The 20,076-nt window shown below is 37.2% G+C and overlaps 1 protein-coding gene across 2 annotated transcripts in view; it reads right to left on the bottom strand.

The window, feature by feature from the left end:
- Positions 1 to 5,084: 5,084 nt before the first annotated feature.
- The window catches only part of dcbld2 (discoidin, CUB and LCCL domain containing 2), a 41,358-nt gene continuing 26,366 nt past the window's right edge, over positions 5,085 to 20,076 (bottom strand). The window contains exons 9-15 of one of the 2 annotated variants that reach the window (NM_001080171.2): positions 19,481 to 19,605; positions 14,666 to 14,813; positions 11,520 to 11,648; positions 9,884 to 9,977; positions 9,696 to 9,742; positions 6,298 to 6,411; positions 5,085 to 6,212 (exon numbers count right to left, since the gene is read on the bottom strand). In NM_001080171.2, the coding sequence (NP_001073640.2) occupies positions 5,839 to 6,212; positions 6,298 to 6,411; positions 9,696 to 9,742; positions 9,884 to 9,977; positions 11,520 to 11,648; positions 14,666 to 14,813; positions 19,481 to 19,605 (1,031 nt within the window). In that variant the 3' untranslated portion in view covers positions 5,085 to 5,838. Of the gene's footprint in view, positions 6,213 to 6,297; positions 6,412 to 7,846; positions 9,103 to 9,608; positions 9,743 to 9,883; positions 9,978 to 11,519; positions 11,649 to 14,665; positions 14,814 to 19,480; positions 19,606 to 20,076 lie in introns of those variants that run through there. The other variant, XM_073911955.1, reaches the window with a different exon arrangement.

The raw sequence follows: 20,076 nt of genomic DNA on the forward strand, positions 1-20,076 counted from the left end.
AAACAGCTCCAATTGGCCGACCCTTTTTTTTGTAGTTAAATTGAAAAAAAAAAGGACTGGGTGTGTTCATATCACCCCAGTATGACGGTCTATACACTATACCAACACACAGATCTGTCCAAACAGCTTGAAAAATAGATTTTTTACCATAGGTGCCCTTTAAAGCACAAGTGTCTTTTACATACAGTTAAAGTCAGAATTAATAACCCCCCTGAATTATTTGCCTCCCTATTTTTTATTATTTATTTTTTTTTGGAGAGAATTTTTTTTCCCACACATTTCTAAACATGATAGTTTTAATAACTCATTTCTAATAACTAATTTCTTTTATCTTTGCCATGATGATGGTAAATAATATTTTACTAGATATTTTTCGAGCTTAAAGTGACATTTACAGGCTACACTAGGTTAATTAGGTTAACTAGGCAGGTTAGGGTAATTAGGAAAGTTGTTGTATAACAATGGTTAGTTCTGTTGACTATCAAAAAAAGATATAGTTTAAAGGGGTTATTAATTGTGACCTTAAAATGGTCTTTTAAAAAAAATTAAAACTGCTTTTATTCTAGCTGAAATAAAACAAATAAGACTTTATATAGAAGAAAAAATATCAGACATACTGTGAAAATTTACTGGCTCTGTTAAATATAATAAAATATATTTTATCATTCAAATATAATGAAATATTTAAAAAAGAAAAACAAACTCAACGGGGGGCTAATATTTCTGACTTCAACTGTATATTCGGAATAAGCATGTGTAAGTAATATAAAACTTTCACATATCTTTTTCTTGAGATGCAGAATGCAGGGAAAGCGGCGGCAGAGAGACTGCAGCGCTGCTGAAGATTGTGGGTGTTTACAGGGGTTTTGACTAATAAATATGAATTTGTAGCTAAATTTGTTTACGGTGCCAAACAGTATTTCCCATTGTTTACATCCTTGTTTACGTCCTCGCTACAACATACCGTTAACGCTAGAAACTGTGCATGTAATTGATCAATTTTAACAAATAAAAATACTTACACAGGGTATATTTTAAGACCTTCTCAAAATATTTTAAGACCTCATCACCACTTCAAGTTCTAATCGGTATCAAACCTTTAACTTAAAAAGATGTTAATACACAGTTGTAGTTAATAAATCAATGGAGCAAAGCCATGCAACAGAACTCAGATAAGCTCAGAAGAAACAAAGCTTGAGAGAATAAATTTTGCGATTGTTTTCAGCAACAGGCTTTCTCCAACCAGGTGTACGCAAACTTACATTTTCACTTTTTGCCGTCTGTTTCCCTCTATGGTTTCTCTACACGTGGAGAGTGTCATATCACCTTCCCACGTTTGTCGCAAATAACGTGACATCACATGGACAGAGGAGCTTGGCCGGATACGCCCAGATCCAAACCAATTGCGTGGATCGAGCACACCATTATTAATATTAGGGGGAAAATAAATATATTATGTTTTTTTGGAGTCAAACACTTTGGATAACGCTTAAAACTTAAGACCTCGTAAAAACATAATTAAGACTTTTTAATACCCTTTGAGTGCCATAATTTTCTCATAATTGATTTATCAGCTTTCAATACTTTTTAAGACCCCGTGGACAGCCTGTTACAGGTTGTGTCTCAGAATTCTCACAGCTTCATAGGTTAGAGTAGTTTTAACTGAATCCAGCACTGAACTGGGAGAGATTCTGAAAGCTGTCCATTGTCAAATGCTAGCTATATCTTTTTTTATAATTCTCTGGAACATAATTAAAGTTAAACTGTAAGTACTTCTGTCTTTGTGTCGTGTCTGTTATAAACCCAAGTACAGAAACAGAACAAACTCTGTGGAAATAGCAGCGTTTGGATGCCATTTTAGCTTTCTCTGCTATTATAATACAGCGCCTCTTGCCACAGCCCTTCACTGCACAGGGTGTATGCTCAAGGTGAGTATCTAAACCGGAAGCCCCTGAGATCTCATTAGCCCAGATGTATTTTTTGTAGTCCTTAAACTTTGTTTGCTGTAGGCATTGCTATCTCAGTAAAAGCCAATGTCTCGCTTTGCATTGAACTTTGAGCGTCTTATATTCAGAGATGTTGTTTATGTTCACACAGCTACATTACACATAAACTAAAGTTTCAAATATGGTATCCTAGTGGACCAACCCTTTAAATCAGGAGGAAATGTTCTCAGACCTACTCATATTCAAAAAACTGCCTGAAGTAATGTAAATACATACAAATAAAGCACTTCTATACAAATGAAGGCTATAATGCAAACTGTCAAAATATGAATTCCTTCAAATTGCATTTTATTTCTTAATAAAATTTCAATTAAACATTTTTTTTATTTTTACTATACAATCACTCTACAGTACCAATCATGATTTAGAGACAGATGTACAGTGAACGGCAGACACACATGAACACACACACAGGCTTGTGTATACAGTGCACAGAAACGCATCATTACACACATCTCTGATAACATTTCAAAAACTAGAAGCAGACATGCACATATACACCACTCAATCGACAATTTAAACCTCACAAAGACAATGAAACACACACGGTGCCACCACTGTGGACATTTCACTGCTGTAAACCAGTAATCTGACAGAAGTACCGAAATATGACGTGTGTGAAAGCGAAAGACAAACACAACAGTGCACAAATATATGAACATGCAACATCCTGGTGTCTAAAAATCTTTGTGGAGAGGCAACATTTGGTCTGATGACATTAAATCTAATTTAATAAGTCTGGACTGATAATCCATCAGGCCGTTTGGTCTTCAAGTCAACAAAATGACGTACAAGATATATATAAAGATGACTTGGCACAATAGGCAAGAATGTTGGCATCCTGTATTTCTGCTATTTATCCTTGAACCACCTTTGGTAACGTATGCATTAGGACAGTGTCATCATGAAAGCAGTGCATGTAGCTTAAACTCGACCTGTTAGTGGTTTGGGAGTATTAATATGAGACACATCAGCAGGAAGAAAAAAAAAATTGGATCTTTGCATGGCACAGGTTTTCACATGCATGCATAAAATATAATCGGCATGAATGTGTATGTGCAGTCATGCAAGGAGGACTTTTCCATGGAATCTGAAAGTGCAGCGCCAGCACCACTGCCGTACCATTATGTCTTAAAGAAAGACCTTCATAGTTCCTGTGCTGAATCCGTGCATATCAGTCTGTCCTATATTAATTAATTCTGGTTTAACTAAATGAAGCATGCTACAGACAAAACCTGTTCCAAAAACCTTTGTGAGCTTCCTGCCAAGACCACGTTTTAAGGCATAGCGGTCGTGCTCTGAATGTTTTTCTCCGGAAGGCAGGCTGCATTGAAATGAGTTCAGTGACTGAAGTAATTCATGATGGCAGTCGTGTTTTGACTAGTTTTAAGTATTAAAAGTAGTTAAATATAAGTAAAGCGGATCATTTACTTAATATTTGTGTGCATTTCTGTGTTTATTACAGTACTGAGGTGTTAGCTTAGCAACATGCTAACATCAAACTAGGCCTATCGACTGTGAGGAGGTTGTTTATCCAAATGATTTACTTCCAGGGCTCCATCTAAATACTGGAATACACAACTCAAGCTTTTAGATCTGAACAGGGTTCAAAACTGCATGAAATTTGTAAACAGAATAATGCCGAACAAACTCAGTCAGGAACATGTGCTTCGTTGCTAAGAAACGCATGACAAATGAACACAATATGCGATCCAAAATCAGCTCAGGATATCAGAAATGTTAGAAACTCTTTGACTGGGTACAATCAAAGCCTGGAGCTAAAAAAGAGAGAAATTCTGTGTCTTAAAAGCTAAAAGTCTGTTGCCATTAAACACTATGCAATTTTCTGTGAAATCTGTCAACTCAAATCTGCTGGCTCCAACTTTCGACAGCTAGTGCTGACGCGTACAGCCTGCAAATCAGGGAAAGAATCTGGGCAAAAGTCATGTAGTGTATTCCAGCTGTTTGCAGGGATATAATGCTGCATCAATCCATTTACAGTATGTACACTAGAAGACTAGATTGACTGTTACAAAATGTGGTCAGGGAGGTTTCACCAGTTTATTTATTTTTTATTTTTAGCAAAACTGTACTTTCTGTCACTATTATTGGGATACAGGATTTACAGTTTTCAGTCATTTTTAAATTGAAAAATTTAACTGGTTATCTAAATGTGTATCATTTTAAAGGGATAGTTTAAACGTTCTATCATTTATAATTAAAATTCCATTATTTTCTGACCCTCCAACTTATTCCAAACAAGTTTGTTTCTTCTATTGAACACAAAAGAATATATTTTGAAGAATGCGGGAAAATGGTTTCCTTTGACTTTCAGATTACTCTTTTTCCTGTTATGGATATCAATCCTATGGATGGAAATATTATGGTTACCCATTTCCAGCATTCTTCAAAATATCCTCCTTTGCAGTTAGAAGAAAACTCATGAATGGTGAAATGAGGAAAAAAAAATTTCACTGAACTGTCCCTTTAATAGTGAGATACACTCATTTGGCCACTTTATTAGGTACACCTTACTAGTACTGGGTTGGACACTTTTGCCTTCAGAACCACCTTACTGCTGCAGATTTGTCAGCTGCACATCATTGATTCGAATCCCGTTCCACCACATCCCAAAGGTGCTCTATTGGATTAAGGATCTGGTGACTGTGGAGGCCATTTGAGTACAGTGAACTCATTGTCATGTCCAAGAAACCAGTCTGAGATGATTTGCGCTGTATGATATGGCACGCTATCCTGCTGGAAGTAGCCATCAGAAGATAGGTACACTGGTCGAAAAGGGATGAACATCAGCAACAATACTCAGGTAGGCCGTGGCATTGGTACTAATGTGCCCAAAGTGTGCCAAGAAAATGTATATTTTATCTAAAGATGGATGTGCGTGAAAATCCAAGTAGATCAGCAGTTTCTGAAATTCTTAGACCAACTCATCGGCCACCAACAACCATGCCACATTCAAAGTCACTTAAATCACCTTTCTTCCACATACTGATGCTCAGTTTGAACGGCAGCAGATCGTCTTGAGCATGTCTACATGACTAAATGCATTGAGTTGCTGCCATGTGATTGGCTGATTAGAAATTTGTAATGCACAGTTGGACAGGTGTACCTAATAAAGTGGCCGGTGAGTTTATATTACAATAGGCCCCTGAATCTAACAGTACTGCATGTTTAGAGGTATCTCTAAATTTGATATTTTGGTCAGACTATACAGTCCTGAAAGTTAGAAAGCTGCATTATTGCCTATATACTGTATGCAGTAGACAGCAGGTTAACTCACTAGGTTTTGGAACAGAACTAGAGAAAGGCAACCAGCACAGGCTTGTGTTATTTCACAAAGGCGGCACCTATGTAACAGCAGAATACAAAACAACAGTGCAAAATGACAGTGAATCACAGTGTTATGAGCGTGTTTGTGTATTAATTTGAAAATGCAGTCGTTTGTTATTCTATGTGAGGGCGTTATTGTTGAAAATATCTTTGCCTAAGGAAAAAAAATGTGCCTTATGACGAGCGAACGAGACGAATACATCTCGGCTCTGAGAAAAATGCACAGACATCTAAAGTATCTCACAGTATGATAGCAGTGCACAGTCACATATATGCACTCGTACGCACATACACACACACATTTAAACGCACAAACACCCACAAAACACAGTAGTGTACGAGATCTCTGCTGTTTTTTCTTCTCTCCTGACATTCCTTGCGTGTTATTTCAGTGATAGGACTTGCGCGGTGTATAACTTCACACATTCTGATCTGATCTGCAGATTTCCGGGACAGTTTATAGCGTTCGCTCTTCTGTGATTGGTCAGTCTATTGTCTGGCTTGGGGAGTTGTGGGTATTCTGTGGCACTTGGTACAACTGTCCCTCTGTGGGTGTGGCTTGATCAGATGTGATCTTGGGCGTGTCATATGCTGAGTTTGCTGATTGGCTGCTGTCTGTTTGAGTCACTAAACCACGCCCCCTGAATGGCAGAGTGCCTCCTGATAGGTGGTTAGCCCTGTCAATCATGATCGGCATGGCGTATTCAGTGCCAGAAGCAGGAAGGGGCTCAGCATAAGCATGGTAATGTTCTGGAGGAATAGGTGCATCGTATTCGGGAACATCGGCCTCTTCGGGTTTAAATGTCGACCGTTGTCCAAGAGAGGCCATGTTTCCTGTGACCAGCGGTTGGGCGTATTCTACATTGATTGAAGAAAATGGACCGCTTAAAGGTTGGTTGGTGAATATAGTATCAATTTAAAGCTATTTTTCAAAAATATGTACCTGCAGGCTCCACCCGGGGTCTCTGGTGGTCCACTCGCGCCGTAGAGCTATAGCGAACACAGTCTTCTCCATCCAGCTTAGAGGGCAACAACTGTTTCATACTCTTCCACCACACTAAAACACACACATATTACAAGGACAGTTAATAAATCATGTGGGTGGAAATCCATAACCGCTTGTTCACAACAAGGACAACAGTGATATAGTTTTAGAAATCATTTGAAAACTAAAAGAATAGCACCGTCCACACCACAACTATGATGGCGATAGCACAAAAAAACAATAACGTTGCAATTACGATTCCTTCCAGTCAATGAACAACAAAAGTATTGACAGCCAATCAGAATCCATCCTGCTGGGTGCAAGCATTTTAGACAGCAGATGCCAAAACTGTCTATTGGTGTGGACAGTAATGTGTTTATTAGGGCTGTGCAATTTAGGGAAAATATCTAATTGCAATTTTTATTTAGGATTTAATTTTGTAGTCAAGCTTAAGCTTAATAATCTGTATGCCATGGAAACAATTCTACGACAGCTCTAATTATTTTATAATCTGTGACTTTGAAACCAAAATATTCCCATATTACAAATGCTGCTTTTCTGTGATATCAATTTGTCTATTACTGCTTCTGAAGCAGCAGACACAATTATCCCACTTGTCAGCACTTTCCTGTTTATTTTCTTTTTTTTATTATTGTGGGTGTGGTTTGGTTGTGCAATTCTGATTGGGCAGAATGAATGTGTGCTCACTCAATTGGCTAGTAAGACTGTGAAGCCACCTTTGTCGAGAATACGCCCCCTTGTGGCAATCGCACATAATTTTAAGTGTTGTTGTGCACTATGGGAGAGAAGCTGATTCTCGTGGTGTCCAAAATGTGTGTGCAAAAAAAAGAGCTTTAATTTTCCGTGCGTTCACCATGGTTGAATGAATGAATACTAGAAACCCATGGACCTTTTGGAGGGAATGTGGAGACAGCATTAAAAATTATATTTGTTATTACTCATTTATGAATAGAAATGTTTTTTTTATTTTAATATAGACTTTTTTGATTAAAAAATAACGAAAAAACTTCCTATTTCTCATCTCGTGCGCACGGACCTGCTTGGACAACACTGAAATACATCACATTCGATCAAGTCGCAGAAGTTCAAATATTTCAACAGATCTGCAGCTCAAATCGGATACGAATTTTCCGCATACGGAGATGATCGCTACTCCACGCTACTCTCCATTGTAATTATATGACTTTCGTTTTGTCGCTATGCAGTGGAAAGGCGACAGTCACGTATTTGTTTGGACGGGCGAAATTAAATAATACATTTATATTTCTTATTGCAGTCCCCTGTGATCGAACTAACTAATCAAAACGTTTCAAATTGCGATTCGATTTCGATTAATGGCACAGCCCAAGTGTTTATAGTTATAATTATAAATGGTCGCCTACACATGATAAAATGGAAGTTAGGATTGTCCTTTTTTTACTTTCGTAATTTACATCCGACTGAAACAGTTTCTTAAATGAGAAGAAAAAAATAATGTGGTGCATGATTTTGTTTTTTGGGAACTGACTGGATTGTTGGAAGATGGGCATTGCTATTGAAAAGAAGAAAGATTTAAATGCCAGTTTAAATTCAGTTGTATTTATTTATAAGGATTATTGTCCACCAGAATCACCGTTGGCTTGTGGTGCTGAATGTTTTCAAATGCCAGATGATGACAAAAACAAGGAGCTAAATTTACCAGGCTCAATCATAGCATATTTGTTCAAACCACTTCCTTCTGTGAATGCAGTCCAAAAGTAAGACACAGCCTGATAGCCCTGCCCTAATGCCGAGTTCAGATTGTATGATTTTTAAAGTAGTCGCATCCCAGATGTTTTCACACTGCATGACTATCTGGAGTGGCATTCTGTAGGTGTTACACACTGCAGGGCGGATCGGTGACAGGGGATTTCACACAACTTGACTTTGCAATAGGAAGAATTGCCGACAAATTTTTTTCGGCCTGCAAACTATGTCTCACAACCAGAAACATGTGAGAAGTGACATGTAAACAATGCAAGGTTAAAGTAGTATATATATTTTTTATTAACTACATCATGAGAAAGAAGCCTTTAGAGGGGTAGAAATGCACTTTTTTTAGCTCACCTGGCTTTTGGAGGGAATTAGCCATTTCGCTTTTTTCTATTTCTACTCGGTTGTGATATTGCTCAGCTGACACGTCAAAAAGACCTGCTCCTGCCAAATTTCATCAGTTTTTCCTCCATGTCTTGTCTCCAAATAGACCGAAAAGAAGCCCCTTTTAAGTTCTCTCCAACCACCCGTTGGTCTGCAGATAACCATACTAGTGGATCGCCGATGTTATTTTTAAACACATTTCACACAGCATGATTGAAATCGCAGACAGCTCCAGATATTTAACATGGCAAATATCTGACGGGTATTGGCGACTCACCGGCAATTCTCTCAGGTCGCATCTTTAATAATTCACACTGTGTGATTGTTACTCGCGTGAACGACCACAGAATTGCCTGTGATTTTAGGCATTTGTTGTCGATTTTTTAAAACCTGTTGGCTAGTCAAAATCAAGCTAAAATCATGCAGTTTGAACTTGGTATAAAGGACTGATAGACCCCCCTCCCCCCAAAAAACACTAATAGCTCCACCCTAAAAGCATTCCATGTGACCAGAAGTAAAGAAAAGCCATTTTGAGGGGGGACGGAAGGTTATAGCATTTGATTAAAGATTTGGAGGACAAAATAATAAAATGCACAGATACAGTTGAAGTCAGAATTATTAGCCCCCCTGAAATATTTTTTTCCCCAATTTCTATTTAACGGAGAGACGATTTTTTAAACACATTTGTAAACATAATAGTTTTAATAACTCATTTCTAAAAACGGATTTATCTTTGCCATGATGACAGTAAATAAAATTTTAGTAGATATTTTTCCAGACACTTCTATACAGCTTAAAGTGACATTTGAGGGTAATCAAAGTTACTAGGGTAATTAGGTTAACTTGGCAGGTTAGGGTAATTAGACAAGTTATTGTATAACGATGGTTTGTTCTGTAGACTATTGAAAATAAATATAGCCTAAAGGGGCTAATATTTTTGACCTTTAAATGTTTTTTTTTTAAATGCTTTTATTCTACTCGGAATAAAACAAATAAGACCAGAAAAAAATATTATCAGACATACTGTGAAAATTTTCATGCTCTGTTAAACATCAATTGGGAAATAATTAAAAAAGAAAAAAAATTCAAAGGGGGGCTAATAATTCTGACTTCAACTGTACATCATTTATAACAAACACTACTGTATAGATATAAAAACAAGCAAAGTACATTGTGATTTCATTCTAACTGTAAGAGTGAACAATTGAGAACAGACGTACCCGTGCGCTCCCAGTGTGGAAGGTCATACGTCACCTCAGGGCTTTTTCTGTAGGTTTGAATGCAGATGGTGAATCTAAAGTGACTGTCTTTAGACCAGCTTGCATCAGGTTTGATTTTTCATGAACAAAGACTTAAAATGAGGGTAAAATATTTTTGTTGGTGTTTATTTATTTATTTATTTACTGACCTGTTCTTCCACAGCCATGAGCACACCATCACCAGAACTGGTGTCGTCAGAACCACCACCAATACAGGAACCAACACTGCTACCAGAGCCACCTCTGTGACATTTACACAGTGCATTAATAACATCAATCTAACATTAGATCATCTCTTTCAAACCCTGGTGATTATGTTATAGCTGACAAGCAGCAATAAATATTTAAATATGTTTTATCTAAAAATTAAACATCTATGTTTTTACTGCTGGAAATGCTATTTAGTCATCCCAAAATTACAATATACAGTATAAAAACAAGCCTTTATATATATTTGCAAGCAGCTTAAAACCATGATGTTGTGTAAGGTTTGTGCTTTTGAAAGCAGTTTTTGTGTTAAAAGGTGAATTATCTGCCTATAAAAGGAGTGATCCATTGGCTCACATGAATCTATTTCTCTAAGAATGCTGCCTGAGGGGACGTTCACACAGAACAAGCTTTTGCATTTCACTGTGCTGCCTTTCCATTGTTTGCATATGAAAACAGGTAAGAAGGACATGTTTGACAACTGCCTTCAAGTTCTACATCATTCTCATGATTTCACACCAAACTGGGCCTCAATAACATTTTTTTTATGGTTTTGTTTTGTCCCAAATAATTTTTTTCCCCATTTTAATTGTTATAAATTTCTATATTAATGGTTAAAATAACTGTGATTAATAGTCAGTGATAAAAAAAATCATGCAACTTATTCAGAAGGACAACAATTAAATTAGGAGTTTAACAAACTATTATTATTATTATTATTATTAAGTTTAAAATAGTTTGAAATTTTACGGTTTTTAAATTCTGTTTCATTCGTATTAAAAATTAGACAGAGGAACACGTGTGTACTTCTAAGTGAGAATTAAAATCAGCTGTACAATGGTAACCAAATATATGTGTATTGCAGTTCATTCATTCTTTATTAGAGGTCACCACAGCAGAATGAACGACCAACTATTCCAGCATGTGTTTTGCAAAGCATAACCCAGTACTGGGAAACACCTATACACACTCTCATACACGACGGCTAATTTTGAACATGAACATGGGATGAACATGCAAACTCCACAAAGAAATGCCAACTAGCCTGGTCGGGAGTCAAACCAGCAACCTTCTTGCTGTAAGGCAACAGTGTTAACCACTGAGCCATCATGCTGCCATGTGTATCAGAATTTCTTTAAACTAAACAGAATTTTTATTTCAACAAGATGTCGTGAATCCACTTGTGTAGATGAGTAAGACCATATAGTGGTTTACGCTTTTAAATTCACAGACATTAATCCATATAATAGATAGATTTGGTGTACAATGTCAGTTCTGATTATTAACCCATTTGGCAAAATTCTAGGATATCTGGAAAATTCCCTGTTTTCAACTGTATTTTCTGCTGTTTTCAGAAATTACAAGTTGCAAGGCTCTCGACACAACATCCAAAGAACCGGCAACTTAAATTGAAAGAAGTTCAACTTTGAAAATGTTTCTTCTAGTTGATTTTATTTATTTATTCCACTGGCCTGCATTTTTAAACATAAGAACAGACTCTGTATGAAGGACGGAGGCAGGCTTATAACAGAGCTTGTAGTGATGTAATGTTGCTGTAGTGAATGCAGAATATCTTACCGTCATGGGAGTGTGGAGGCATGGTGGAGTTTCGGATGTTGGGTGTGTGTGTGGTCCTGTCCTGCGCTGGCGGTGTTGTGCTCTTCCTGCGAGGAGGTGCAGGGCCTGGGTGGAAGATTCTGGGCCTCGCTGACAAAGACAAAGATCCAATCAAGCTTCCAAACATGACTAATTGAGCAAATCTGATAGCAATTTCTCAAGTGGTGTCTGAAACCACTCTCTATCCACTATAAAGTGAGTGACTTTATACCCTAAATTTTTTCACTACTTTTTTGACAGTAATTCACATGAATTTCATTCAATAAAGCAACATTTTCACAAATTTCAGACTTATAGAAGCAATATTAAAAAATGAAAAAGAAGCATGATTGACATGAATTTTGGCTCATTTAATTTTGTTGTTCATATCTCAGAATATTTCATGTTCATATAGTATGAAGGGTTTCTTTATTTTAATAGATTTATACTTTCTATTATAACTACAGCATATTCTGCTATTTAGTTAATATTATATTGTTTGCCCTCCTGTGAAATTCTTTTTAAAATATCTCCCAAGTGATGTTTAACAGAGTAACAACATTTTTACAATATTTATAATTTATAAAAATATCTGCAGTATAATATTTTTCCTCCTGAAGAAAGCTTTATTTCATTTAGTTTTGCTGGAATAAATGTAGTTTAAAATTTAAAATGCTAAAACTTTTTGCAAAGTATTTTTAAGATCAATATTATTAGCCCCATTCCATTGCAATTTTTTGACTAGCTACAAAACAAACCACTGTTGTCCAATAATTTGCCTAATTAACCCAATATGCCTAGTTAACCTAATTATTCTTGTTCAGCCTCGTGACAAACGAGATATTTGATTTGAGGAACTGCTCTAAGCGTGTATTTTTCATGCAATGTTTGATACCGCACAGCGAATGAGAGAAAAAAAAACCTCCGCATTTCCCGGAAACTTAGATGCACACGGCAGGTAGCGTCAGAAAGCCGCGTGTGTTATTCCGGTCACAAAATGCGGTGAAAACCCTACACGAGGTTAAAGTTTGGTTGTGGTGCTAACATGTTTACACTCGGTGCAATAGTTAACTTAGTTCGATACGAACAAACTGAATAAACAAAGAGCACTGGTCGCTCACTTACCAAATCTGTAGAGACAGGACAATCACCAGCAACTAGAGCCGCGTCTTTATTAAGAGAATACTACAAGCGAATCCAGATCTCTGCGTTTGCAGATGAGAACAGCTCTCAGGTAAACAATGTGCCTCCTTAGACACGTAAGTTATTGTTGTCGAGCGTCGCGTACACTGTAATCCACGCGTGACTCCAGCTGAGCTCTCACAGAGAGAAAATGAAAACAAAACTGCAGCAAACTATAAAAGCAACACTTGTTTTGCCAATACAACGTGGCGTCTCTGCCGTCTAAACACTGTGAAAGTAATGAATATTAATGAAGTTGCTCAATAGAGAGCGCTGATTGGTTTGAACCAAGCCTTACTCATGCATTAATGCAGCACACTGTAAGACGTAATAAGACTCACTCTGGCACAGACGCCCAGTCTGCACGCTGGAATACAGGCTATTATGTCATGACCGTGACGCAGCTTCAAAAATTAGTTTCAAACCGGAAGTATGAATTTGCTTGAAATAACGCAAAAACAACCAATTTACACTTTTTAGTGAAATATAGGTGTCCTAATAGTGTTTTTAGCAGTGTGGGACACATATACGACTGTCAACAGCTCAAAAAATGTGTTTTGGTGTTTCGTGACCCATTAAATTGAAATGTAACCTGAATACTTGTATCTTGCAAAAGAAACTAGTAGAATGTTATGTACAATCATTATGGCAAAGACAAAATAAATTATGATTAAAATGTGTTTAAAAAATCTGTGTTAAACAGCCCTTGGGAAACATTAAAAAAAAAAAAGAATAAAGGGGTAATAACTTTACTTTAACTACTTATTTATACAAACAAACAAAAATTGAAAAGTAGTGTATGTTAAAATATATTTAAAGGTGAAAAACAAACAGGGTTTTTTCTCTGTTATCAAATAATACAGTAAATGTGACAAAATAACAATGACATTCAATATATAATGCAATAAAGGATATAAGGTTGGGGAAATAAGTATTCAACATCACCATTTTTCTCAAAAACATATTTCTAAAGAAATCATAGATTTCATTAAAGATTTCATAGAAATCCATATATTCAAAGACAAAACAATAGTAATTAGTTCACAAATTAAGTTATGTGTAACAAAATTAAATGACACAGAAAAATATTGAACACAGGAAGGTAGCTGTTGAAATGCAGTGAATGCCCAGACTGCAGCTGAAGTCTCTCAGTAGATATTCGGCAACCCTCAGCCCTTCCTTGTTGTAAATTAGGATTAGCTGCTTTAGTCTAACATTTCCATTACCAGGAGGATGAAGATAAAACATTTTAGTAAGACAATGATCCAAAATACGGCCAATGAAACTCGCAAATGCTTTCAGAAAAAGAAAATCAAGCTGTAGAATGTCCCAGCCAATCACCTGACTTAAATCCAATAGAAAATACTAAACATAGATCAGATTAGACAGACGAGATCAACAGAACCATGAAGATTTTTACACTCTGTTGAAGTCTTTGGAAAAACTCACACCTGAGCAATGCATGTGACTTATGAGAAAGTCTTTATGAAAGTCGTCTTTGATCTGCATCACTAATAAAAAAATTTCTTATTTAATATAAAAGTATTAAATACATTTCAGTAGTTCATTACTTTCTCCTAGTATCATTCCATTGCTATTACACAAAAACATTGCACTTTTTTGTTTTGTTTTATTTTTATGTTTGTATTGTTTGGGTTTTTACCAAATTCTGGTTCAATTCCATCTCAACAGCTCCTTTAGAACATTTTTCCCAAGAAAAAAAAAAAAACTTGACGTGTTGAATAATTTCCCCGCCCACTGTATTACAACGTGTAATGTTTATCACCAAATAGTCGGCACAGACTGTTTTCTGGGTCACACTATTTTAACCACCGTCTAAATTCACTCACTCATTTTCATCCCCTCTTTCCTAATATAGTCAACTCAAGCTGCCATCCACTATATAGGGATTAGTGAATGAGTGAACAAGTGAGCGGTTTTCTCACCTGCATGGGGTTGGCAGCCCAGCAGTTCCATTTTAAGGGCGATCCTCTGGTGCCACTGTAAGGGACATATTCGGAGAAAGCGTGCCTCAATTGGAGGAATAAAGTTGTTTCGCACCTCCTGCAGATAGTGGGTGTTACCTTGGAAAATCTGTTTCAGAGACACAAGGACAACGAGGCTTTAGCAACAAAGAACATTTGGCCTCAGCTCAAGGTTCGTCTTATTTACGCCTAATCAATGCATCTCTCGTTAAGCCCGCTGACAGTCGATGGACATTCATTATTAATGACCACAGAGTGCACTTTCATTTCAGCCTCCTAAAACCTCAAGAATGTAAAACCCTTTTTTTCCTACAAATATACAAAGAAAGTGATGTCATTCTGCAGCAGTGACAATACCAACACTTTATTCACACCACACAAACACAAAACACACTGCTTCAAAACAAACTCAGCTGGATATGCTTTCAGCTAAGCTTGTGTTGGCCAAATTCAATTTCTGCTAAAATAAAATAAAATAAAATAAAATAAAACAGTTCATGAGTGAGGGAAGGATGGAACATGAGATTGACAGGCAGATTGGTGCAGCGACAGCAGTAATGGGGTCGATGTATCGGTCTGTTGTGGTAAAGAAGGAGCAGAGCCAAAAGGCAAAGCTCTCGATTTACTGGTAAAATTACATTCCTACTCTCACCTATAGTCATGAGTTTTGGGTCATAAACGAAAGGACAAGATCTCGGATACAAGAGAGAGAAAGAAAATTAAGATTTTATTGCCATTTCAGCTTCTATAGCTGTCAAAAAACCCAGATCAATTTAACCACATTTTATAAATATCACTTTTCTATAATTATAAAAATATTCTAACAATTCGTCAACAGCAATAAATAATACACGAGTAAAATACCTAAATAATAATAATAATGATAATACATCAAATAAAAATCTAAAACAGTTTTTTAAGCAGCTGAAATGAGTTTTCTTTCATTAAGGTCACACTCTTACAGATAGGGTGAGAATCTCTGTCACCCGGGAGGAGCTCTGAGCAGAGCTGGTTGAGATGGCTTGGGCATTTGTTTCGGATGCCTCCTGGATGCCTACCTAGGGAGGTGTTCTAGTCATGTCCCACTGGGAGGAGGTCTCGGGGAAGACCCAGGACACGCTGGAGGGATTATGTCTCTTGGCTGGCCTGGCAATGCCTCGGGATCCCCCCAGAGGAGCTCGAGGAAGTGTCTGGGGAGAGGGAAGTCTGAGGTTCTCTCCTAAGACTGCTGGCCCCGCGACCCGATCCCGAAAAAGCGGACGAAATTAAGATAAAATAAAATAAAGCGGTGGCGCAGCGGGTAGTACGTTAGCCTGACAGCAAGAAGGCTGCTGGTTCGAGCCTCAACTGGGTCAGTTGGCGTTTCTGTGTTGAGTTTGTTCTCTTCTCTTGTTCTTACTTGAGCATGTTCTCCTCAAGTTCCCCCCAGGTTCTCCGGTTTACCCCACAAGTCCAATGACATGTGGTATAGGTGAATTGGGTAGGTTAAATTGTTCGTAGTGTATGTGTTTGAATGAGTGTGTATGGGTGTTTCCCAGTGATGGGTTGTGGCTGGAAGGGGATCGGCTGCATAAAACGTGCTAGATAAGTTAGCGGTTCAATCTGCTGTGGCGACTCCTGATTATTAACTAAGCCGAAAAGAAAATGAATGAATGAATGAACAAAAATAGAATTAAATGAAACAAAATAAAACAAAATAAAATAATGAAATGAAATATATATATATATATATTTTTATAATAGTTTTTTTCATCTGAAATGCGCAGAGTCTCATATTTTAAAGTGACTCGATATATTAACGTCACATTTGGATTGGTGCTAAATATGACTTGATTATTTGTATTTACTACCAGCACATAGTAAATCGAAACTTATTTAAGGCTGGGTACACACTTATCTTATAATATATGATCTTATAATTTTATTTTGTGGTAGAGACCACAAAAATGAGGCCAAAAAATTCTACATTTTGCCCTAATATATATATATATATATATATATATATATATATATATATATATATATATATATATATATAAACACGCTTTAGTGTGTACAGTACCGTGATGTGTCAAAGACAACACAGACCTACAGATTCTCCTGATTTATTCCAAATGTGAACACAGGAAATCTTGCAAAATCTCTCGAGCCTTAAGAGTAAACATGGCAGACAAATAAACATTGATGATGTTCGACAAGCTGATCCTCCATCTCTGCTGTCCAAATCCATTTTACTTTGTGCTGCTGCTCCTTGCCTATGTTTGTTATGTGTCTTCTGTCAGTTTGCTTTCTGATTGGATATTGTTTCATTTCAAGTGATAATCTCTGACTCATCTGGCTCTTGTCCTCTGGGTTCCCCTCACACACCAGGATTACTGATTGTAAATATTCAACATGTTGAATATTTACGATTTGTGATTGGAGTGCCTACAACATTCTTACGAGCAAATTAAGTTACTCTTAACACGCCTCACACCACAGGAAAATTCGATTAGATAATCTTTAGAGCCACCCAGATCATCTGTATATTTACCTAAGATTGTCGGAAGAGAAGAAATTGGCTCAAAATCAGACTGATTATCTTGTGATGTGTGCCCAGCCTAAGACTTGATTAATCTTTAAATATGTGTATATAGGCTTGAGGTTTTTCATAGATGTTGATAAAAATGAATGCTACAAAAATTTCTGTTCGTTTTAATTATACTTTTCATTCCTTTTTTTTGTGGAGTCACAGGAATATATTTGTACTGTAAATCTCATCAATACTGATCCTTATTCATTTCTTTTTCTCTAAACTATGCATTTTTGATTGACTAAAGTCAGAATTGAGTTATTTCCCAGAAAATCCATTCATTTATTTTCCTTCGACTATTATTTATCAGGGGTCGCCACAGCGGAATGAACCGGCAACTTATTCAGCATATGTTTTACACAGCAAATGCCTATCCAGCTGCAACCCAGTACTGGGAAACATCCATACACTCTTATTCACACACATACACTACGGCCAATTTAGCGTACCCAATTCACCTATAGCGCATGTTTTTGGACTCTTGGGGAAACTGGAGCACCTGTAGGAAACCCACACGAACACAGAGAGAACATGCAAACTCCACACAGGAATGCCAACTGGCCTAGCTGGGACTCAAACCAGCGACCTTCTTGCTAACCACTGAGCCACCATTTTGCCTCCCAGAAAAAATGGTAGATAAAACTTAGATTTTACCCAATATTTGTGTTTTTAATGAGGGATCTATATTTTTTCCCTCTTCAAATATGTCGTATTAGCATCAAACTGAATTATAAAATGAATTTCAAGTCATGCTTTGTGTTGCTGCCAATGTCGAGCACTCCAAATAATCAATTTACAACATTTCCTGATGATTAGGATGTTGTCTTTCACGACATGTTAAAGAGCCCATATTATGGGTTTTTGAAAATTCCCCTCCATGTAGTGTGTAACACAGCTCTAAGTGAAGTGAAGTATCCAGCTAAGGCTTAAATCTGTAAGAGTACAGTGTTTAAAACGGTTGATTCATCTATAAAAGAGTCGACTCATAGTGCTTCAAACGAGTTGCCTTGATACCGAGTCATTAGGTGTTTCGCCATAACGTACTAACGAAACCAAGTTATTCACGTGCATGCGCAAACCCGGGAGAATTGAAACCTGAGGCCTCGCTCTCTGACATAGAAACCCAGACACACACACACACCCCCACAAACACACACACACAAACATGCCGGTCGATTGAAATCACACTGCAGATGGATATTATATCGAGTCTCTACCCAAAGATGAAACCTCAGCATTATAACCAAGCAGTTGGAAACTACTGGAAACTTCTGGAAACTACATGCTACAAAGAATACTTCATCGGCATTTGTTAAAGGAAGGATCAGTAAAGAGTAACTTACTGATGGACGTCAGGATGGGTTTCTTCCTCCATTTCTGAAGTGTAAGTACGTGCGATTAAAGTTGTTGCCTCGTTTACTCTAGCTTGCAAATGTATTTAGTTGTGATTTGTTACTTGTAACCGCGTGTACTGTATCAGGTTAACTGGCTATATTCTCTTATCGCGTGCAATGTCACGTTAAAAACACGACGTGCGCTGCTTTGTTTACGGAGCTCCGTGGACGAGGGTAGTGTGTGCGTGCGTGCGCTGTCGTCCAGAGGTATGTGTGTGTGTTTGTGCGCGCATTGTTGTCCGGAGGTGTGTGTGTTTTTGTGTGTGTGTGCGCGCGCGCAAGGACGAGGGCAATATGTGTGTTTGTGTGTGTGTCTGTGAAAAGAGCAGACTGAGACAAGCTAGGAGATCTCGACAGTTTTTGGAGTTTTTGCTCAATAAAATAGTTAGTCGTCTGTATTTACATTGACCCACTGGCAGCTAAAATCCACGCCTACACTATCGAGCATGTATGAACTGCGATTACTTTTATATTGCTGATTAGCTATTGGGCATTTCACTCTCTGACTAAAGGCAGTTGACCAATCGCAACAGACTGTCATCGGTCCAATCAGCGCAGATTAGCTTCGCGCTAAGGAGGGGTTTGGGAACAAATGAATCACTGGACGATTCATACGGGAGTCGCTGGAATAATTAGGTAAAAATAAATGCAGATTATAAGACCATGAAAGTGTTTTTTGACCTTGCATGCATATTAGACTGTTGTTGGAGACCCTTACAACCAAGATATGACCCTATTTCATGTATAATATGGGCTCTTTAACTATTAGTAACAGAGCTAAGCTAACACAATGTAAACAATCCTCCATACCTTGTTTTTATCTGATCCCACTTCTTGATAGGTTTTCCACTGCTGTCCATCATGGCTATATAACACCTCATAGGCTGAAACGTAAAACTGATACTCTGGGAGTGTGGAGCCAGTGGTGGTAATGCCTGAGAAGTAGATTTAAATGACTGATCAATCAAAAGAGTTCTCTCTCTAACACACACACACATTTGTTGTTGTGGTTTATGAAGACTCTCCATAGGCATATTATACTTTACACTGTAAAAAAACACTTATTATATAACCTTACCCTATCCCTACCCTTACACTGTAAAAAAATGCTGGTTTCCACACAATCAATTTGTGTTAGGTCAACATGAAACAATGAAGTTAACTTAATAGTTTTTACTAATTTAAGTGGATTGAACATAAAACAATTACGTTTTCCTCTGTTATCAAATAATACAATAAATGTGACGAATTAATAATGACATTCAATCGAAAAGACCCCATTAAGTATGACTTTTTACAATTTTGAGTTACATATGTTATGTACTCCTAAATTACCTAAACATTGTAATACCTAGGACATACCAATGCCAATTTACAAATATATGTCCTTATAAACCACTAAAACC

This window comes from Danio rerio, chromosome 9, assembly GCF_049306965.1.
Source record: "Danio rerio strain Tuebingen ecotype United States chromosome 9, GRCz12tu, whole genome shotgun sequence".
NCBI classification, from domain to species: Eukaryota; Metazoa; Chordata; class Actinopteri; order Cypriniformes; family Danionidae; genus Danio; species Danio rerio.